Source organism: Ambystoma mexicanum, chromosome 3q, assembly GCF_040938575.1.
Source record: "Ambystoma mexicanum isolate Mex_15411 chromosome 3q, UKY_AmexF1_1, whole genome shotgun sequence".
NCBI lineage: Eukaryota > Metazoa > Chordata > Amphibia > Caudata > Ambystomatidae > Ambystoma > Ambystoma mexicanum.
In genome coordinates, this window is record NC_090926.1 from 312793441 (window position 1) to 312815703 (window position 22263).

Sequence of the window (22263 nt, forward strand, 5' to 3'; positions counted from 1 at the left end):
ATATATTTAAATGCCTCTCTTGGAAAAGCGATCAGTACTAAGGGAGAATTAAAAGGAAAATTGGATTAGACTGTCCCGCTTGCTGTAGCACTACAGAGAATTATATTTTGCATACATGATACTACTAAGTTACAAAAGGTGTGTGGTTGCTTCCTTCATGCTATTTTTCACTTTCTTTTTCATGCCAGCCTCTTAGCCCCACCCACTTTTTTGTCCAGCGAGTTCACATCTGTCTGCCTGTCTTGCGTGTCCTGCAACCCCATATTTCTGTCTCGGGTATTGCAGTTATACAATTATTTTGATCATATGGCTATTGGGTGATTAATGTTGGCTCTAGTGATAACAGGCATAGTTTACACTGACTGCTTCCCTATGTTGAGGTTTGTATAACACAATGTTAATAAGAACACAAACATGGTTTCGTTCATCTCTCTCTCTGTCTCTCTCTGTCTCTCTCTCTATATATATATATTTTTTTTATTTATTTCTTGTAAAACATTTTTTAGAAGTGTTGCAGTTGGGTATCCTGCTTCATCATCTGAAAAAGAACTAAATATGATCAAGCGACCCACGGTTGGGAACAATCATTACAGGTATTTCACATTTCCATGAGCCCTCCAGCAATGACACCAGGTACTGTGCTTATTGCGAGCGTCACTCCTTGACTAGTCTATGAACACGCTTTCTTGCAGGGGCATATTATAACCCCTATAGCACTGTGGAAGGCAGCAGGCAGCTTTCACATTTTGTTTGTGGTAAAACCGGAGATGATTTTATTAAGCAAAATCTGAAGCTATAGAGCTAGGAACGGAATGCGAAAGCCATCAAACACTGATCTCGGGTATGCGGGCCAGGAGAGCAGTCAGAACAGGCTGAAGGTTCGGTCAACCTTCGTCATCTGATCCACGAACCTGCAAGAAAAAGAATGGGTTACAAGGTGTTGAAAACTTGCGCCATCAAGCACCATCTCTACCCTCCCTCCTTGCTCTGCACCCTTCCATTGTTCAGACCGTGCTCAGAGTACAACAATGCGAGGTTCACTGGCACATCTTACATTTATACGATGTTTATTTATGTGTCTGCCTTCTATTGGTTATGAAGTAAGAAAAAGAATAGCAAGCTGTACAGATCTATACATACACACACACACAAGGATGCATGTAAACCCCAATTTGGGTACAGCTTGGACAAATAAAACTTGTTTCAATTCAAAATATAGCTATATCATTTCAATTTAGAGGTACATGTATTAGCTTACTATTTTATACTAGAACATTTTTATACATCTTTGCTATTGAATTTAGCATATTCTATTAATACCTCTGTTACAAAGGCAATTGATTCACTCTATAATAGAGTTAATGTTTAGTTAATATATTGCAAACCAACTGCTAAACTCCTGAAAGTCTTAACGACAAGCAGGCACGTGGCAATTATCACTGCAATATGCTGTTCGGCATAGAGGCGAAACAGTTGATAATGTCATCTTTAATTCATATCACAATCTTGTGTGTGAAGTAAAGTGCAACCACACAAGTGGTAAATAACTCAACGAAATCCATCTTTAAATGACAGCAAAATGAAATGTTTCGCTACTCCTGCAGCTTTCTCATGGTTACAAAGATCTCCATCAAACAAAAGAAAAGGGATTGCCTTATATACAATGTTGCATACATCCTACTCAAATACTACAATTACCATAATGACTGTCTTTTTATAGAGCCAGTAAAATAAAAAGTGCAAATAAATGCAAACATAAAGTGGCAATATAACCCATCGTAAATACAGTATTAAAAGTACCATTTGAAATGGAACATTAAAAAAAATAAAGTCAATATTCTTCACAAACAATTGACTATGAGCATACAGTCTATGCCTTGGTGGAACTTATGTTACAAACCACATAATTCGTATAACATACTGCTAACCGATATTCCCCCGGGTCGGTGGTGCTGAGCGTGGGGTTGGAGGATCTCCTGGGGAGGGAAGACCCCATTGACAGTAGTGACCAGCTTGGGAGAACAAATATCCCTTTCCCCCTCCCACAAAACCCATCCTTCTCTACATTATCTGAAATCCCCATGTACTGGTTTAATAGATCCCAGGTAAACAACTGGGATATTGAAGAGGCCACAAGTAATGATTACGAACACGAATGACAGTATGCGCTCTAGCCTTTAAAAGGACCCAATTGGCTCGCTGTCATTCAAAGGCAGAGAAGGAACTGCAGGATGACGTATTCGCTCTTGGTCTGGTGCAGACCACGAGAGGCTTCAGGTACGCAGAGGGCAGCCAGAGGGAGAACAACATGATGTCCCAGAGAGAATGGCACTCGCAGAAGGCTTGCAGCATGTCAAGCAAACTGGAGTGAAGGAAGGCTGTTTGCCGGTAACTGGAACTGCGAGAGTGTAGGGAGACTGACGCCAAACAGCAGAAGAAGCACACAGAAGGTTGCCAAAGACCCTGGGCGTCCCACAAGCAACCAGAAAGGGACAGCCCAGACCCTACAGGTACCAGGGTGGCTTATACCAGGTTTGGGGAGATCCAGAGGAGGCTGGAGGCAAGACATACAAGAACCCAAAGAGGCACAATAATTACACAAAAGGGTTCTGGGACACATGGTGGGAACTTTGCACATTTAAGCAGCACCCACAGACCTTGGCAGGAGAGTGAACGAAAGGCTGTGGCTTGAAGAAAGAGAGAGATCTGGGAAGCTAACCAAGTATAGGGGATCTGGGACCCATATGAAGTACAAATACCCAAAACCATAATACCAATGAATGTGAAGCTTGCATATTCAAGGAACACTCCGAGACCTTGGCAGGAAAGTAAACCAGGGCTGTGGGTGAATGAGAAGGTTGTGTACTCTACTTGGCAGGAGAGTAGACCATGGAGAAAAGGAGCCAAGCCCTTGGGTTTTGTGGAACTTTCACTTGTTTTCATATACTGGAAAGACTCTGGGGAAAGGGAATCTACCCCTCGAGTCTTGTGGAACCTTTGCTTTATTTTACTACACCTTTTGTAACTTTTATCTTTGAGCTACAAGGTCAGGCTGCGGGTCAGCGGTCAAAGGACATTTACCCTTGCACATTATATTGAGTTTAGCCTGTGAAGGATAGGTTAGGATTTGAACACAGGGCGGCAAAGTTTACTTTGGACATTCTGACAAAGACAGTTTCATTAGCTAGTTTTGTTGACGCTGGGAAACCCCTCTAAGAGATAGGGCTAGTTAGGTTATCCTCAAATTTCCCCCATTTTTGGTTGTTAATAAAATTGTTTGCCAATCAACATGCCACCATTGTGTCCGTCTCTTACTCCTCGACAGTCACAGGGTACGTTTGTTTTCCAGCTGTCACATAATTAATTCTCGATTACCCTTACGACAGAGTTGCACAACCTTACTGAGTCCCACCCATGTTATAATGTTGCTATTCCTATCATGAGATTCAAAAATATTGAGTGCTCTGTGCGGTGTCTCCCTAGCTAGTCCCTGGGAATCTGTCATCCAGGTGGCCAGGACACAGCCATCGCTATTGCACCCAGTTCCTGGGGGTGGACCAGTGAGGGAGGATCACCTGGAGGAGCCAGGGGGTCCTGTGGCGTGGGACACTGACAGGTGAGACTGGGTATCCCCCTTCTTTCAACACCTTTTTCCCCATCCTACCACATAGGATATTCCAAAACACTGCCTCCTCCCCTTTCCGACACCAACACTTTTGCACAACACGAAAGACATTGGACTAACACCAGAGCCGTTTACCTGACATGTCCCAATACACGGGTCAGGCAAAGTTAGGCAATTGACTAGAATTACACACACTTGACAGCCCTTTCCCTTCCCCACGGGGATAAAAGGTGGAGCACAATAGCATAGGGCAAGCAAGGCAGACTGCACGACGTGAGAGCTAACTCAGCAATGCAGTTCAAGAGGAGGAGGAGAAAGATGGCGCATACCGAGAGGGTGACAAGAAGAAGTGACCTTGCCCTCTCCGACCAAGGATCCTGAAACCTCAGCAGAAGGAATCATAAGGCCGCGAACAATAGCCAGCGTGTGTTGCAGCAGATGTCAACGGTACACAAGACCCTCCTCTGCTGATTACCAAGCCTGGGAGAGACGCTTGCCTATGTGGTACCAACCTTGACGCCAAAGAGAAAGAAAGCCAAGCGGTTCATCACAGCTGGTGAGTTGAGGGGAGAGTCGATAAGAAACAGAACTGTGTTGAATGAAAAGTAGCCAACAGCTCATTTGAACTTTCAAAGGCTTAAAGAAGCTATTGATGAAAAAGGGGGGGGAACCAGCAACAGAGGACTCCGGCACTATGTGGGTGCTCACACTGGAAACTGTGGGCAATTACCCAATGGTAGAAACTACTGTAACCAGAGGGCCTTGCGAAAAGGTCAAAGTGTTCATACAGGGGTCTTGTAAAATCCTTTGTACAGTCGAAAGTCTTTGACCAACAGATGATTGTGAAGCTAAGGGAAATTAATCGCGCTTGGTGAAATTAGCACATGAGCAGTGTGTTGCAAAGGTTGGCAAGAGTGAACTTGGCGGAGGGATGCTAACAAGAAGGGGCGAAGCCTGAAGTCCCATGAACAGTGTGTTGACAGGAGTGAACCCGACCGAGGGATGACCACAGTGAATTGTTTGAAAAGACATTAAGATTTGTGAATGCAAGAAGTATTCTAAGACCAGGGGAAGTGAATTATCCTCCTTGTCATTTGGGTCCAAGCCCGACCTAGGGAGATCCAAGGGGTGAAAAGTCATCACCCAAAGTCCATTTGGAAAGGAACTCTTTGTTGTTGAAAACATTTAGCCCTCGAAAGCAAGAGACTTTTTATTGAAAAGATACTTAACCATCGAATAACCTGATAGCTGGTACAGAACTGTCAGCTTGTGCTGGGAAAGCGCATTCCGTGCTCAAAACATGGGGGTGGGAGACCCCTGGCAATAACATCCTGACTTATTATTTGTGAACACTTCTTTTTTTATTGAAACCCCTATCCCACACTCTTTCTGTAAGTAGGTGTAAGGATTTGGTAATAGGTTTTTGCCAAATCCTTTTTTTTTTGTATAGGCCTTTTACTCTGACAAGCTGCCACTAAAAGTGCATTATTTTTCATTTGATGGTCGAAGCTTGCTCCAATCTTAGATTTAGGTTAGGCATTTTCCACCCTGCATTTAAAGTTTAATAAATGTTAGGTTATGTTATTGGAATTTATAGAGAGCACAGTCACCCGAAGGTATCATGGCGCTGGAAAAGAGAGAATCGGAGATCCATAAGCCACCAGGCTGCAAATCTAAAACAGATGGGTTTTCAAAGCCTTTTTAAATGCTAGATGGTTTGACAGGTTTTTCAGTGTCCAAGGGAGGTCATTACATAGCTGGGCAGCAGCCAATGAAAAGGCCCGGTCTCCAATGAGAGAGCGGCAGAATGAGGGAATGCACAGCAAGCCCGCCGAGGAGGATTGTAGTGACCGAGCAGGGAGATAGCGGGTGAATTTAGCAAGCAGGTATTCAGCCCCTTGATTGTGCAAAGCACGATGCACCAAGCAAAGTGCCTTAAACCTAATACGCTGTGAAACAGGACACCAATGCAGAAATCGCAAAACAGGTGAAATATGCGCCCCATACGGAAAGCCCGTGGCCACCCGGGCGGCCCGATTCAGCAGGCGCTGAAGCCGCTGGGCTATACCCTTAGGCTGAGCCAGGTATAATGCATTGCAATAGTCCAGACGACTCAGCACCAAGGCTGCCACCACTGGTGAATGCATGTTCAGAGTAACAAAAAGGTAGCACCCTTCTTAGAAGCTTGAGATGGAAACGGCTCGCTTGAAAGACCGCCAATACCTGTCCCTCCATAAAAAGGGGAAGCAGAAATGAGCACAACCAAATCCTTTACCTTGATCACTGGGACCGGGAGAGGACCACGTGAAGACGGCTAAAAAGAAGAAACCCAAAGTGAGGGGTCAGGAGGAGACCCCACTACCAACAACTCTGTCTTGTCTCCATTAAGCTTCAGCCAATTATGGTTCATCCAGACTCCCAAGGCAGACACGCACCGATGCAAGCACAACGACAACTCAGCCCGATCCTGATCCAAGCAGATGAGGATCTGAGTGTCGTTGGCATAAGAGTAGCACCTGTTGCCGAAGGAGCGGATGAGACACACAAGAGGCCAAATGAAGATGTTAAAAAGAATAGGAGACAAGGCGGAGCCCTGCGGAACCCCACATCACAGAACAGATACAACACCGAGAGGAAAAGGAGAGAGTGACAGAAATTGAGTTTGATCGGCCAGGAAAGAAGTGAACCAGGTGAGCACTTGACCTGAAAGGCCAAGCGGGCTAGCAGAGTGGGGTGGTCAACAGTGGCAAAAGCTGCCGAAAGGTCCAATAGGATCAGGGCACCAACCCCACCTGCATCGACCAACCTAGCCATATCATCCTGGACCGAGACTAACACACTTTCTGTACCCCGGCCAGGCCTAAAGCCTGACTGAGCAGGGTCAAACAGTGTAAAGATCCCATAAAAAGAGGACAGCAGTGGGGAAACCAGAGCCTCCAGAAGCTTCAGTAAAAACAAAAAAACCCCAAAAAAAGGTATTAGTGAAATAGGACGGTAACTGGATGGCAGAGTGGGATCCAGAGAAGGTTTCTTCAAAAGTGGAATCACAGTAGCGACATTGAGCTCCGGAGGAAAACAACCCATCTAACAAGAAGCATTAACTGCTGCCGTGATCTCACTCAATAACTCAAAGGAGATCTCCTTCATTGCAGCAAGAGGGATGACATCAGGTGGAGCCCCTGACTTGATGTGTTGAATAGCCGTAGATCTCTGTTTTGATAAATCAAGGAAAGGAAGACCAACCCTCAAACAATCAAGTCTCTGAGAACAGGTGTTTCAGGGGCAGAGGAAGATGTAGTAGCCAATGCAATGTTAGCGCGAATAGTCTCAATTTTCGAGAAAAAAACAGAGACAATGAGTCACAGAGTGCCTGGGAAGGGCTCACAGAGGGCACCGATTTAGCTGATGATGAAAGATTTCACCATGGCAAAAAGAGCTTTAGGCTGACATAACGATGACTCAATTTTGTGGACAAAATAGGTTTTCTTTGCAGCAACAATAGCCACAGCATAGGCTGTGGCACAAAGTTTTTACTGATTTCTGAGGCCAGGGTCATAGGCTATCCGCCACTTGTGCTCCTCTTGTCTGAGATTGAGGAGGGTCAGTTTGAGATGGGAAGAAGACTTGGAAGGGCACAGCTACGCTACACCATGGTGCAAGTGGTAGCATGGAGAGCAGACGAAAAGCTTACAAGGCGCAGGAAGGCTGGCCTCCTGACCCTCAAGGAGGCCTATGTCAAGATGGGTATGGTAAATAACCAGTCTCGCCGGATGGCGTGACTACACGGAAACCACTGTGGGCATGGGGCCCATTAACTGATGCCAAGACCAGATGTACTGGTACTTGTACTTTTACGGATGGTGCAATTGTGAAGGGCGCAGTGACCCCTGCAACTGCCCCAAATGTATGTCTGCCATGTTAGGTGTTCAGTTGGGTCCAGACACTATGGGAAAGAGGGTATCTGCAATATCAGCCAATGTGATTGTCCATATCTGTGAATCTGCCCTTTTCAGACATGAACTTCCTGAAATCATAACTTTGATCCCATCCAGCAGCATCTGAGTTTCAAGCTACACACCAGATTACTGTGCTCTGGTGGATAGCATGCAATGTCAGCCTTCAACCTGAATGCCCCGATTGGTTTCCTACATTGATAGGATTGACCAGTTTTGAGGAGACTGCTACTAATAAAAAATAATTAACTAAAGATGTTTTTGAAGTTATTAATATCATGGTTAATGCAGATCTGATTCCTCGTTTATAAAAAGAGCAAATAAACTGCCGAAAAATAATTGGTACAAATTCTCATACTCCTGGACAGCACCACCCCAGTAGCTCTTGCATATTGGCCATGAATTACAATTAGGTCTTGCTAATGTAAAGGTTGGAGACCCCTGCTCTAAAAAAATGACAGGTGTTAGTTTCGGAAAAAAGTTGTGGTCAAGTATTTAGGCCACGATTTGACGAGCGAGGGTGTCGGCCCAAAGAAAAGAACCTTTAGATAGAATGAAGTGTGTGGAGGAGCCCAAAAACATAATAGAGTTGAGGTCATTTATGGGACTGATTGAGTTTTATCAGGAATTTTGCACACACATTGTATGGGATGAGAGGACCTTCAAAGAACGGAGCGGAAAGTGGAATGACCAGGGTGCGGATGAGTTTAAAAGGATAAGGAAAGAGATTTATCTCACAATTCCCTTGGGGCAGTTTGACACTAAGAAAAGATCCATAATCGCATTAGATGCAAGTGACATAGGGCTGGGAGCGGTGTTGTCACAGAGAGGGATTGATGGGGAAGAGGTAATAATTGCTCATACTTCCAGGCTACTAAAGGGAGCTTACCTTGAGAAAAGATCAAACCATTCGAGGTGTAAATCACGTAAAATAGTGGGGTAGTTGGCAAAAATGCAGCACCACCGTTTCAACATTGTAGTGGTGTCAGTGAAAGGAAATACATTGCCTGGTTGTCTGTTGAGGCTAGTGGAGAATAAGGAACCAGAGGAAGAAAATAGTGAACAGGTGTTTGTCACATATGATGGTGTCATTGGAAGGCGAGAGTGGTTAGAGGCAATGGGGATGTGGAAATGCTAGTAGTTTTGGGAGGATGGCCTACGAAAGGGGTGCTAGTCAGGGAGCAGAGAAGTATGTTAGAGATTCAAGGAGAGCCAAGTGGATTTTGTATTGAGCGGGGTGAGTAATCGTACCACACAGCATTAGGTCAACATTAATAGATATTGCACATTGTGATGAATCGCAGAATTTTGTCATTTCCTTGTGATGCTAGGGAGGTGAGCCCGCTACGCGATACCCTGCCTAAGAATAGAGGCCAGCGGGACATCACCGGGAAACACTCCCTTTATGATAAGGTCTAACTCACGCAAAATCCTGACTTAATCAATCCTGTTAACAGAAGACGGGAAGAAACACTACATCTGCTACTGTGAAGTGCCATATGAGAAAAAGTACCTGTCGGGTACTGTTACGGAGAAAATAAATGAAAAAATAATGAGCACCAGTCCAACACAGCAGAAAGACTGACGCTACACAGGTGAAGCCCCAGCGCAACATCATAAGCATTGAAGGAGGAGTCTCTGGGGAAAGAAGCCTGTGAAGTTCAAAGCCGCGGTGGCAGCGGAACAAGCAAAGCTGAGAATGCAACACAGCTTCCTGTGAGCAAGGAAGGTTTACACCTAATGGTGCCCAAACTGCACCAAAGGGGAGCAAGGCCAGGGGAAACCAATCAAGCAAGTTCGTGCCAGCCATTAAGAAGAGACGTCCAGACTGAACAAGCTGAAAGAGCATTGGGGAACGCTCCTCAGGCAAAAAAGCCAAACACGAGCTGACGCCACCGAGAGCATCAAGGAGAGAGGAAGAGCATACCGAAATTGATGTCGTGGCCCAGAGAGAAGTCTGTGAGATGGACTACTGACCCAGTGAAGCAGTCCCAAGACGACTGGGAAGAGCAGGAGACCGGGAGGGCGAGGTATCGAGTAGGATACTCATACTCGTCTCAGTAAGATGCGAAGTAACCAGGAGAGCGAGATTCACTACTGGGCCCATCGTATTCAAAAAGCCAATAAAACTAATTGTGCTTTCCAAGTCGTCTCTTGCGCACTTGTGTTGTGCTAAAAGACACATGCTCTACCGCCTTGGTTTTTGCATGCGTTAGCTGCCATCCAGATGAAAGTAAACGTTAATTTTAATAGGTTTTCTTTGAGTGGGCAGGTGCAGGTTTGGGTTGTTAAAACAGTGAAGAACTTTCTTCAATCGATGTTCTCTCTGGAGGTAGTACACCTCAAACAGGAAGGGCCCCTAGATACTTAGGCAGGGGGTCTTTAATCAGAACGAGAATAGCCTGTGCGGTTCATACTGTGCACTAGGTTTGGTCGTTCTCTAGCCGACCGGTTTCTGTGGGACAAAATTGGTGGGCCACATTTATCAGGGCTTTGCAAGGCATCTGAGTGTGTGCTTGCTGTGAATCATGTCTGGCAGCACTGTCTGCATATCTTCGAAGCCTCTCCCTGTGAGGGTGACAGGAGGGAGGGGAGAGAGATGGAGCAGTGGTAAATATCTATTGCAAAACCTAAGGGTTATCTCAGAACACTGCATTACTATATCAAGACAGAGGGGAGAAGGCTTACCCGCTCCGTGTGGTCTGGTAACTCTGCACGGGGGGTGAGACGGCCCGGAACCTGGGGGCCAAAAGACAATAATTACTGTCAGTTGTGATGCATGAGTGCATCATATCGGAAAAGCGACAAGCAGCAAAACATTTGCTATATATTTTAACCAAATTGGGTGTTTCTCCTGTATGGAGCTGCACGCACGCGGCGTTACCGCTGGAGGTTTAGCAATTGTACACCAAAGGGCACCCTAAGTCTACACGCTGAGCCGTGTGTCTGCCTCTTGGACACCAGGCTATGGGGGAGTGGCTGTCCCAGGTAATGCAAAAGGTGGTCGCTTACCTTGGAGCGGTTGTCTCTGACTGCATTACGGGCTGTGCGCGAGAGGTCTGCTTCTCAGCGGGCCGCGTTCGCAAACTGTTTACGTTTCCATGGTGTGCCGCGCGGTCACGTGGGCCTGACTCCAACATGGCCGGCCCATATGGAGGAGGCGGCGGCCATCGCGGAGTCAGGCACCGCGCGCCGCGGGTCCCAGGAAGATAGGGTGACCACGACAATGAGTCAATGGGTCGGGTGGGTACATTGTCAGTACTATGGGTGGGGTGGATGTTAAAATAACCGAAACTGCATGGAATTACATTGCATTAATGCACACTCACAATGAAAGGCGAATTTTGATGCACTGTGGAAGTGAGGTTGAAGGAGGGTGTGGAATGCAAACAGTGGGGCAAGGGACGGAAGATTAGAAGTAGGACAACAATTGTATCCCAGACACCGAAGGGAGTGTGGTAAGATCTTGCCTTGGATATCCTTGGTCCTGTGGATGGGAGATTTGTGTTGGTCGTTCTATTTTTCTAGATATGTGAAGGTAGTGAGAGGTAACGACACAATGGGCGATACAGTTCATGGAGGAAGGGTTTCATTGAGAGGGGTATTCAGGGAGGGTTTTGATGGATAATGGACACCAGTTTGGGAGTCAAGAGATGTTGGGGTTTGGGAAAGTGTGGCATTAAACACAAGAGAACTGCCCTCTATCATCCAGAGGCAAATGATGTATTGGAACGTGTGAACCGTTTGATGGATGCTGCGAGAGTGGCGGGTGCATGTGTAGTAGGGAGGAAAGAGGCTGTTTTGGGATGAGTGTGGGCGTTAAGATAGTCGCACCATGCTGTTCCATTTGGGTTGATGAGGGGGGTGGAAGGCATATATTAGGGTATGTTCACCATTGATGGGGAGATCATCGTAAAGAATGCATGATGGGGGAAAGGTGAAGAGGGAAACGGAGAAGAGAAAAATTAAGGCGAAAGAAAGGAAGGATGAGGGGAAGGCTGTGGAAGGTTTGGTTGCGATGGAAGGGGTTGTGAAAAGGGAAGGGTGGCACTATTCAGGGAACCAGTGAGGGTTTAGGTTGGTGTCCAGAGGGTTGGTAGAAAGGGGGAATTGTGGAACATGAATAGAATTGTGAAGATTAATATAACAAATGGTGTGTGGCAGTGAAAGAGGGGAGGTGCGTTGGGATGTTAACTGTGAAATACTATACAGACTGTGGAAGCTTGGCTGAGGATTCCAATCTTGGTGGTTGATGGAGAAGGAGAAGGCAATTAGAAAGGCTGCCATTTATAGTGCATTAACTCTTGTGAAGAAGCAATAAACTTAACAATATTCAACGTATACCTTGCAGTGTCTTCACTACAGAAGGCTTTTTAAGACCCAGTTTGATTAACATGGGCAGTTATTATTTCAATCTTAGGATCAGGACTTTGATTAACATGCACTGTAAATTCGTTCCCAAAGATGACTAATTGTGCCCCAATGCGTGAACCCGCACTTGACCGTTTCCAATACAAAATAGGTGCAAACTAGCATTTTATTTGGGCACTCTTCTTTCAAGGACTGGTAGAGGGGGTGGGGTGGAGCCTAGCAGACAGAAGATAGACAGTCTTCCCAGTGCAACTGTAGTACCTGGGGAAGTCGAGGGGCAGCTGCTGCGGGCTTTTGCAGAATTATGTGGTTCCTGCACAAGGGCTCTCTAGATCTCGCAGAATCCTTAGATTGCCTGGAGGAACTGTTTTTGCAGGGGAATCTGTACCGGGTGCTGCTGCAGCACAGACTTTACCATGGAAATGAAACATAGTGGCTCGATGGGCAATCAGCCCAAAAGGCACAACAGAGGCGAGAAGGGAAGAGCTCTTCACCTCAGAGCCTGTACGGAGGTGAGAGTATCCCATAGTGCTTGTAATTATGTTGAAACGTTGGTAGAATGACAGGCGCTCGGAGACCAAACTTCTATGTTGGTGATGGGGCAGCTTCTGGAACCTTATTTTGCCCAGTAGGAGACTGAAGCCTGGCTGCTCCAGGAAAGGTAGCCATACCCTGGACAGAGTGCAGGGCAGATAAGGAGTGGCAAGATCCCCCAAATGACATCATTTGGCTGTGTACTATTGGGCAATGATCATGTTGGAACAAAAGGGGAAAATCATTTTTAAAAGTGCTTTTATTACCCCTGGTACTTGCTCCACAAGGCGCACAACTAATGAGTTGCAATCACCGACTCCTGAAGAAGGCATGCAGGAGATCTTGTCTGGCATTGGATCTTTGCACCAGAAGGTAAAGAGGAACTATCAACTACAGCTATAGAAACCCACTTACAGTATACAAAAGGCATTGCAGAGTGATACTGGGCAACTAGGGACCACCTATTAAGTGCAGAGATACAAAAGGTGCCTCGCAAGGCTAGTTTGCAGGATCTGGTGGGGATGAGGTATAGCATGGAGGATACAGTGGAGAGGATTGACAATCTTTGGCATGCCATAAGATCTGAGTCCTGGGGTCCTTATGCCAACCCCTAGGGCAAGCTGCATATTGCTCACCACACCTTGTTTTACTATGAAGTGGTGTAATTGTCAGGCAGCACTCTGGTTGACATGAAGCAAGTAACCCATCTGAAAATCAGGGTGGGTGCTTTCTCCGGCGGTCCACAGGTAATTCAGTGAGAACAATCCTTCAAATACCCAGCGATTGAGAGGTGCTTCCGACTCGTGAATCAAGCTATTGGAACTGGAAACATGGTGGATACTCTTGAAGTGGCTTGCAGAGATGGAGAAGAAGGCATCAAAGTAGAGTCTACCTAATCCTGAGTGGTCTATCAGATCAAAACGATTCCTTCTCCGACCCAGATGTGGCTGGTGGCATTCTGATGAGACAGAGAGCTTGAAGCTTCGGAAAGGAATGATCCACCATAAGGCCCATGTACAAGTAAATAATGTTCTCCTGGATGTAGAATCGAATTGCTGATCAGTAATAAAGTGGGGAGAAGGTTGTTTTCCCCCAGAGATGGCTGGGATAGTGTTATTACTGTTCTAGGAGTGGATTTTTTTTGTTTTTGGGGCTTTTTCTCCTCTCCCTTCCTCCCTCCCACCTTTAGGTTCATTTATTTATTTATTACATTTATAAAGCGCACAAGCAGCCCAAAGGCATCATGGCACCGTTACAAGTAGGCTTACTTGGCTGCATGAGAAAAGAAAAAAAAGAAATGGTGGGGAAGAAAGCAGGGCAACAGACATGGAGACAGCCTGACTGAAGTATGTGGTTACAGTAAACCTGCTAACAGTAAGGTAACACAGTGTTAAAGACAATGGGGTAGCGAAGTGGGATGGAGGGAAACTAGTAGGTGCCGATGTCTCAGAAGGCAGGATGGAGAGAGTCTGTAAGGGAGGAGGCTAGGCCGAAGATTAGTGTGGGAAGGAATGGGTTTAATTGAACAGCATGATATGATATGATATATGATATGGCTTTTATAACGTGCCCATACACAAGTGTTTCAGGGCGCGACGAGGCAAGGGAGGGCAGAAAGTGGGAAACAGACAACGATCCTACTAGGCCAGGTGTCATTCAGATCGCGCAAGTGCATGGGTAGGGAGAAAGGGCAAGTGCCAGGGAGAAGGGAGAAGGGAAAAAATGCAATGTAAGGGATAGAAGAATAAATAGATAAATAAAAGCGGCCAGATAGTGGCAAGTGCAGGGTAAGAGCAGAATAAGTGCTGGTGGGGGACTGTAGGGATACAGAAAACAGTCCCCAGGTGCAATGGGTTGCCAGGGGGGCAGGGCAGGTGTGCAAAAGCAGGGCCTGGCCTGAACCCAAGATCAGAAAGGGTGGCCAGATGACCAGTGCAGTTTCAGCCAGGAGTTTCAGCAGGGGAGAGAGGCAGAGAAAGCAGAAGCAAAGAGGAAGGTTTTGATGTGTTTCCGGAACAGGAGATGGTTCTCCTCAAGTTTCAAGTAGGCAAGAAGGCTGTTCCAGAGGGAGGCCCCTGCTGAAGAGAGAGCTTGACCACCCACTCGTTGCTTAGAGAAGCGACTGACCCTGAGGGAGTTGGAGGCAGATGAGCGAAGAGCCCGAGAAGGAAGGTATTTGGGAAGAGAGAGTTGAAGGTATTGCGACCCCTAGTTTATAGTGTTCTCCGAAAGGTCATCTGTGAGGACTCATCCCTGAGGGTGTTTGGTAAGGCATTCCATAGTTTTGGAGCGATGTACGGAAAAAGCTGGCGCCGCCTGCTTTGGCCCTTTTTATTGTGGGGATGCACAGCTGGTTGGTGTGACAAGCTTGCTTAGGTCTGGAGGAGGTAACTCTGACAATTTTCTCAGCCAGGTAAGGGGGGCTGTGAGCACCAGGCACTTATGAGTTAAGGCTAGCGTCTTAAAGGTAATCCTTTCTTTGATAGGGAGCCAATGGGCCGTGCGCCCGGCATGCGAGATGTGATCTCTTTTTGGGATGTTTAATGCGGCTCTGAGAGCATTGTTTAGAATGACTTGAAGGTTGTTTAAATGTTTTGCACCCAACTCCTCTCTTGGCTTTGTTCTTCCTCTTTAGCCTGAGGCTTTCTCCCCTTCCTTTCCTCCTTTACTCTTACATCCCTGTATCATTAATGATGCACAGCGGGTGGACGGGTTCTTATTGAAGTGGAGAGTTTTACTTTGAAATTGTGCACAAGCGATGCTGGTTGTGAAGGAGTTTACAAGTTTACTTATTGCACAATGAACAGATTTTTTTTTTAAAAGGGCGTTTGAAAAGAATTCTATGAGAAGGTTGTCCAGGGCGGCAGAATGCTTCATTTTTCTTTAAGCAACAAAAAGGTGTCCAGATTACACAAGGAAATAAGATGTACACGTGCTGTATATCACTTCCAATTATATACTCTCTTCTTCCCTTCGAACATACATTATTTCCCCTTCCTCCCCACTTTAACAAGGCTCATGTCAATGTTTTATGAGATGTACTAATTTAATTAACTATGGGTGCCCTAAATTCGCAAAGATCTTGCTCTAATACTTACCTGTTGACATCCATGCGCTTCCAACTTTGGAGTCCATCCATTAATGAACCACAAATAGGTCTGATTTCATATTGGACTTTTGTGCCTACAATGTAAATGTTTGCAAATGTTGAAGAAGAGTTCCACCATTTTGTGGTAGCATTGTTCGGTCCTTCAGATTCTGCGGCATCTGCCTTGCCCTTTTGTCAATCCAGGTTTCCCAGAAGAACATTTGTCCCTCTATTGTAAAGTTAAAATTCTTCCCAAATGTCAAACGTATCAGCCGCCAGGAAGCCTCCTGCTCTTTTACATACTTTGCACCACACTGCCACTCTTACTCTGCAGATGTAGCTGCTCGGAACACTTAACACAGTTCAATGTCAAGTAAGGTTTGAAGGGAAGGTTTTCATATACTGTCCTGATCGGTCTCGTCTACCTCGCTGTGGAATCTCCCAAGAGTAGCCACTCTTGCGGATGACACATAAATGCCATGTTGGGCACTATAGGCCTTGTGAGCACACCAGAGTGTTGCCCTTTTGCAAGGTTTCAAAGTGTTTTGATTTCCTTTTGCAAGATGAAGCCCATCAAAAGGTTATTTTCCGGTACAATCTTTGCCGAAATGGTTAACGCATCATGCACAGCAGATGATGTAATTGTTGGAGTGAGATTAGAGTCTCTTTCACATCTTGCTCAATGTTACCAAATATCTCCCCCAATTGGAACTACAAAAATGGTACTACGTTGCATTTGGGGTTGATTTTTAATTTATATTTTCTCCCTTTGTAATACTCGGATCTCAGTTTTATTTCAAAAGACCCCTGAATAGGCCAGTTTGTTGTATTTCAGAATTGTGGATTATTATTTGGTTGCTGTGTTACTCAAAATTATATATGCTATGAAGGAAGGCAAAAACAACCAGGATGTTTTCCACTCACAAGTTTCCGGTGTCGTCCTAGAAAATAGGGGCGGGGGGGGGGGGGGGAGAAGGTTTGAGTTGACAGTTCTGTCACCGAGAACCCAGAGGCCAAAAACACACCCTTGTCTTATAACCCATCTGGCTGCTCATGCATCCCTTTCCACACCAAGCTGCACACCCTGGACCAGCTGAGCACTGCATTGGACTACTGCAATTGCAGCAAAATTACATTTCTTTGATAAAGGAGACCAATTGGAACATTCTATTTAACAGTATTTACTTTTGCCTATTAGGTGGCGGTGTACGCACCACCTAGCTGAAACTATTGCCATGGGAAATGTAGATAGGGAAGAGTTGGGATGTGAGGAGTGAAACAGCCCGTGGGCTTTGTTTAATGCTTTAATCAGCCCACTGACTTCCCATGTCCATCCCTATGGGCATTCCAACCCACTACTGAGTGTTAAGACACCGCACCGTTAAAGAGGCCCTTTTAATTACTTGAACCTCTTGAAAACAGTTAGTAGGGTATGAACAAAGCCCATTGGTACAACTGTGTAGGCCAAAAATGTACTAACCTAGAATGAACGCAATTGTGCATTATGTATATTGAATTGTGTATATGTTTTTTTATATGTTTTATGAAATAATGTGGGTAGGCAACTTGAAAAATTATAATTTTTTTCAATTAAACATGTCTTTTGAATAAGTAACAGGTTTGATCCTTAATCGGAGTGTTCTGGCTATCTGGAGTGACAATAACTAGTACTCTGTTGGTATGTGTTTTGCGTGGATCTGACTATTAGTCATATAAAGAAACAGGAGCAGGAGGTAGCCTCTGGTTCACTCTTTTTGTTTAATAGACAAGTATGTTATATACCACAGGTCCCTCGGAAACAAAAGATTTACAAGGTACGACCTATATTCATAAGTTGTAGAATCTGTACATTACATCCCCTAGAAAAAAATCATCACCAGCAGAATATAAACATTTAATGCCATCATCGCCAGTCCTATGCAAGAAGGTTATGTAGTATGTATAATAAAGAAATACACAACTTTGGCTACATTCACCATGGTTATGAGAGTACGCCCGAGGTTTCATTTGGAAAGGGCAGAGCACAGGCCTCCTGATGCGTCCCTGCACCCTCTTACATGCACGTCGGCTGCCATTAAACTTGCTGTATTTAGCAAGTACTCCTGGGCTCCACACCAGCATCTCCTCCGCCACCATTCATCCTTCTTCACCATCCACAACTCACCTCCCTCCACTCCAAATCACAGCTTCCCTTCCTACCTTTTTTCCTGCTTCTCATCCTCCCAAAAATGCTCTGTGGTGTATTAGGGAAATTGTGAGGGCCAAGGGAGCACAATCTGCAGCCCGGGTGCAGTGCCTCTCATAACCCACTTCTGAACCCCACCCTCTTCCCCTACAGTGGCATCCAGCAATGCAGCCAATGTCCCCACTCTCAGGAGGGGAGAGGAGCAGCAGCAAGGTGCATCCCCCAGTGACAGGGTAATGGGTATGACCCAGTTAACAGCGATGGGGAACTTTAAAGGCAATGTGACTGGAGCCATGCATGCATATTGGTGCCACTCTCTGAAACAAAACCCATCAACCACTGTCCTAGCCAGGTCCCTCTTCTTTTTCTGAGAATACGAAGACCAGCAAGCGTCCAAGCCATCTGAATCCTGGCATGAATCACAGATTACCAGATGCTGTACCAAGTGGAAGAAAACACAAACTACAATTGGCACAAAGCACTGGAGCCCAACTGACGGAATTCAGCCGGGAGCAGGATTAAAGGATTTGGTACCAAAACGAGATTTCCCATTCCCAAGATATATAAAAGCACCAAATAACCACCCCACCCACCCCCAAAAGGACCACAAGGGAGAAGTGGGACAGAAGAAGAACAGAAATGGCATGCAGGGAGACAAGGGAGATCCAGAACACTACCCCCAAACCCATTTTAAAGAAAATAAAAATCACCCAGGAGAAGAGAAAATCCCAGAACAAGCAATCCGGCTGAGCACATGGTTGGCTACATTTGAGAAAATAAATAATGAAGAAAGGTACAGATAAGATACCTGCTCTGGTTCTGGGATAAATATGTGATTGCTTAGCAGCTATTGCGATGCAGCATGCAATGCACCGAAGACTAATGTGGAAATGAGTTGAACACTATTGCATACCAATGCGCATAGGATATGTAGAACCTTTAAACAGAAATTTCAAATGAAACAAAATGCAAGTAGTTTAAAATGATAACTGCTTAAACCTTGTATTTTAAATTTCTGTTTAAAGGTTAAACATATGCTAATCACATTGGTATGCAATTGTGTTTAACCGTACGTTAAAATGGAGACTGAAAAAGGGGCACGGCTAAAAGGCTTGTTGAATACTTCACGGAGAGGTCCCATCCCCAAAGGGTGCATCTCAGCTGTAGATTGGACAAGGGGAACAGCTGATGCGGGGAACCAATGGGAGTCGAGGGGAACTCATAAACAGAAAAGGCAGGGCTATAAAAAGCCAACAGTTCCAGTTGAGAGCGAAAGGTGTATGGGTGAGGTCGGGAGCATACCAGGTGGACCAAAAGCCCAGCGAGGAGAAGGTATTGAAGGAGACTGTTGGGAGTGCTTTGTGAGAGTGAAGGTAAGGGGGTGGGTTGAGAGGGTGGTACCAATTGAGTTGTTAGTGACTGATTTGAAGGCTGAGAGTAGAAAGGGGGAATGTTAAGAGTAGGTGTGAGAAAGGTTTTTTTTGTGAGAGATGCAAGATAAGAGGGTAGGGTAGAGTAGAGTAGAGGCAGGAGAGGAGTAAGATCAGAAGAGAAAAAAGATGAGAAAGAAAAGAGAAAACAGTAAGAGAAGATAAGTGAGAGAGACAACTGCACTAACCAGTTCCGTCCCTAGGAGGTCCTTGAAGGAGAGAGCCAGAAGAGGCTACAACTTTTAGGCCACACTCAGGTAAGGGAGAGGCCTAGATAGTAGGGGTACCCTGGCTGTAATCAACCAATTGTGTGATACCACCGTGGTAGAACAGTGGATCTGGGTTACAGAGGTGGGAGCCCACTACAAGGTTTAGGAAAGAGTGCAGGGAACACCCCTAGTCTGACAGCCCCAATTGCCTTGAGTACAAAGTTCCTTAATAGTAAAAATCAGTTGTTGCGAGGGTCATGGAGTGCTTTGTCACACCACACACAGGCAAACACTCAAAAGAAATACACACACACAGTACACCCACAAGCACTCAAATCAGCAGCATTAAAAACAGATACGTTTCTGCAAAAAAGACACAAAAACAACAATCCAAACAAGTATCTAATACTACTTCACGGGCAAACAAAACCCCAGATACTTTGTCAAAGTCTAGATAGATAGACATATGTTCACAGCAAAGCACAGGACACAGTCAAACTTTAGCCCTTGGCCACAGGGCAAATGTGGTTAAATGTTGTCCAGTTCTAGAGGTGGGGGGCGGGGGGGAGAAAGGGCAATCCATGGGCTAGAAAAGGGGAGAAACCCATGAAAAGAGAACAAGACCATATTTTGTCTCGGGAGGATAGCTCAGTGGCAACATGCTCGCCTTGGAATAAAGACGACATGCAGCAACACAGGTTCGATCCCCGGGTCTGCGCTTAGAAACCCCTGGGTATTAAGTGCGTTATAAATAACCTATAATATCATAAGTCAACGAGTGAGGGACACCAAAGTAGATCGAAAAAGTGAGCTCAAGGTCCAGGTGATGGAGAGCTTCTACACCAGCCTTTGGATGAAGGTCTGCAGGCAAAGCCCCCAGAAAACAAAAATAGTGCCAGCAATTAAATAGGAGATCAAAGACACAAAGTGAAGACATGCCAGAGGCCAATGGAAAGGATTAAGGGACATAGAGGCCCACTGAAGCCAAGAAATCAGCTACTCTGCAGGTCACGGTCAATGCCCATGTGTTAGGGCCACGTACATAATCCCAAGCAACGGAAAATACCTTGTGCGTGCCACCCTCCACCACCTCACTTATGTTGCCCCATAAAAAAAACCTTGAAAGTACCAGACTTTTGGCCACCCTGGGTCTGGGAGCAGTGTCACTGCTGACAGCGAGCTTGTCATGGTGGTAACTCGAATGCCTAAAAAGATCTGTAACTTGCAGTGGAAATATGTACCAGAAATGATATTTATTTTTTCCATAGTAAAATCAATGGTAAAGGTGCTGCTGTCCATTGCTCAGCATCTCCTTGCATGTTAGCCCTTTTATATCTGGGCATGACACAACTAAACTCAGATGGCGTCCTGGCAAGCTTCAAATCAAAAGATGTTGGGTCTGCCAGATTTCATTCAGGACCCCCCCTCCCAATCAGGTGCTTGAAGAGTTCCATACTACTCCATTAAGCCAAGCCAGCCTTAGCTGGGGCAAAGGGACAGGGCAGCCCGAGGAATGAGCCTCGGGCTGTCAGAGGTGCATTGCTTTGGAAAACAATGGATGCATTGGGGGGGGGCAGAGCCTGAGGCCTCGCATGTGCATTGGATTGGATTTATTTTCTCATGTATATGCTTTGCTCTGCAAAATAATGTTCTGGTGTAGCCCTAAGAACAGTACATCCAATACCTGTGTTTGTACAAGGGCACAAAGGACTACAAGGACAGGTTTCAGTATAGCACATAACGTTTGGTGGCATAACCCATTCACTACAAGATGCTGCCCTACAAGAGATGGCCTCACACTTCCATTTGTTTATGAGGGTACATGCTTGGGAAGAAAAATATGAATCTACCAGAGTTCTTTTTCACTTTTTAGACTCTTTCTAAGGGGGCGCTGGGGGAGGGCATGCTTCACGTTTGTTTAACCGTTTCACTTCAGAATATGTATCCAGGTCTGTATATTGTAGCAATTGTAAGACATAGAATTGTGTCATGTAGCTTCCTTGCACAACTGGTAGGCAATAACAATCGGATCAGTTTAAAGAGAAATGTGCTGCCACTTTGCAAAGGATCCTTCAGACAGAAAATGTAAAATCAGTAAATTATTACGATCTTCTTCCCTGCATTTGCCACGATTGTCACAGGACAGACACAGGGGAGCAAGAGCATGCGTTCCTGCCACCAGGCTGCTTCTGCAGCATGAAGGGGGTCAACCTAGTTGGTAACAATCAGTGCTGATAAGATTTAAGTGGGAGCATTTTACGCCTTTTTTTTTTAAAGTTGGGAGTAAAGTGATTTTTTAGGGGGTAAAAATGTTAGTCAAACTCCCAATAGGAGTATTTTTATAAAAAATGTTACCTGAAAAACGGAAATGTTTTTGTAATAATTATTCCTTTACACCTAGTTATTCATACACATTAAAAGATACAGGTGATTCCAAGATGGCCGCCGACATCAGATAGACATGTCAGCAGCCGCTCCTGAGCCCACATCCAAATGATAGCAGAACCGCCACCCCCGGAACTCTGAAAGTTGGTGCGGAGACGAGAGGAAAGGAGAGCAGGGCCCCCAGTGAGCAAAAGGCGGCGAGACGGCAGTATACTGCGGTGGAGGACAATAGGAGAGGACACTACGCGACCCAGGCGGAAGATCACGGGCAAGGTTTATAGTGATAATATCGAAAACAAAAATGTCAAAAGTCATAATCGAGAAAAAAAAAATTCGAAAACAAAAATGTCGAATTTTTTTTTATTACGTTTTTTATTCGAAATGGGGGGGGGGGTCCCCCCAACCCCCCCCCCCCCTTTTTTTATTCCCGGACCCCCAAAAAAATATATAAATAAAAAAATTAAAAAGTCAACTTTTTTTGAG

At 45.4% G+C, this 22263-nt stretch overlaps 1 protein-coding gene across 1 annotated transcript in view; it reads right to left on the bottom strand.

The window, feature by feature from the left end:
- Positions 1 to 744: 744 nt before the first annotated feature.
- The window catches only part of SPMIP11 (sperm microtubule inner protein 11), a 64908-nt gene continuing 43389 nt past the window's right edge, over positions 745 to 22263 (bottom strand). Inside the window, exon 4 of the mRNA XM_069653858.1 lies at positions 745 to 911. Coding sequence (XP_069509959.1) covers positions 863 to 911 — 49 coding nt within the window. The 3' untranslated portion in view covers positions 745 to 862. The remainder of the gene's footprint in view (positions 912 to 22263) is intronic.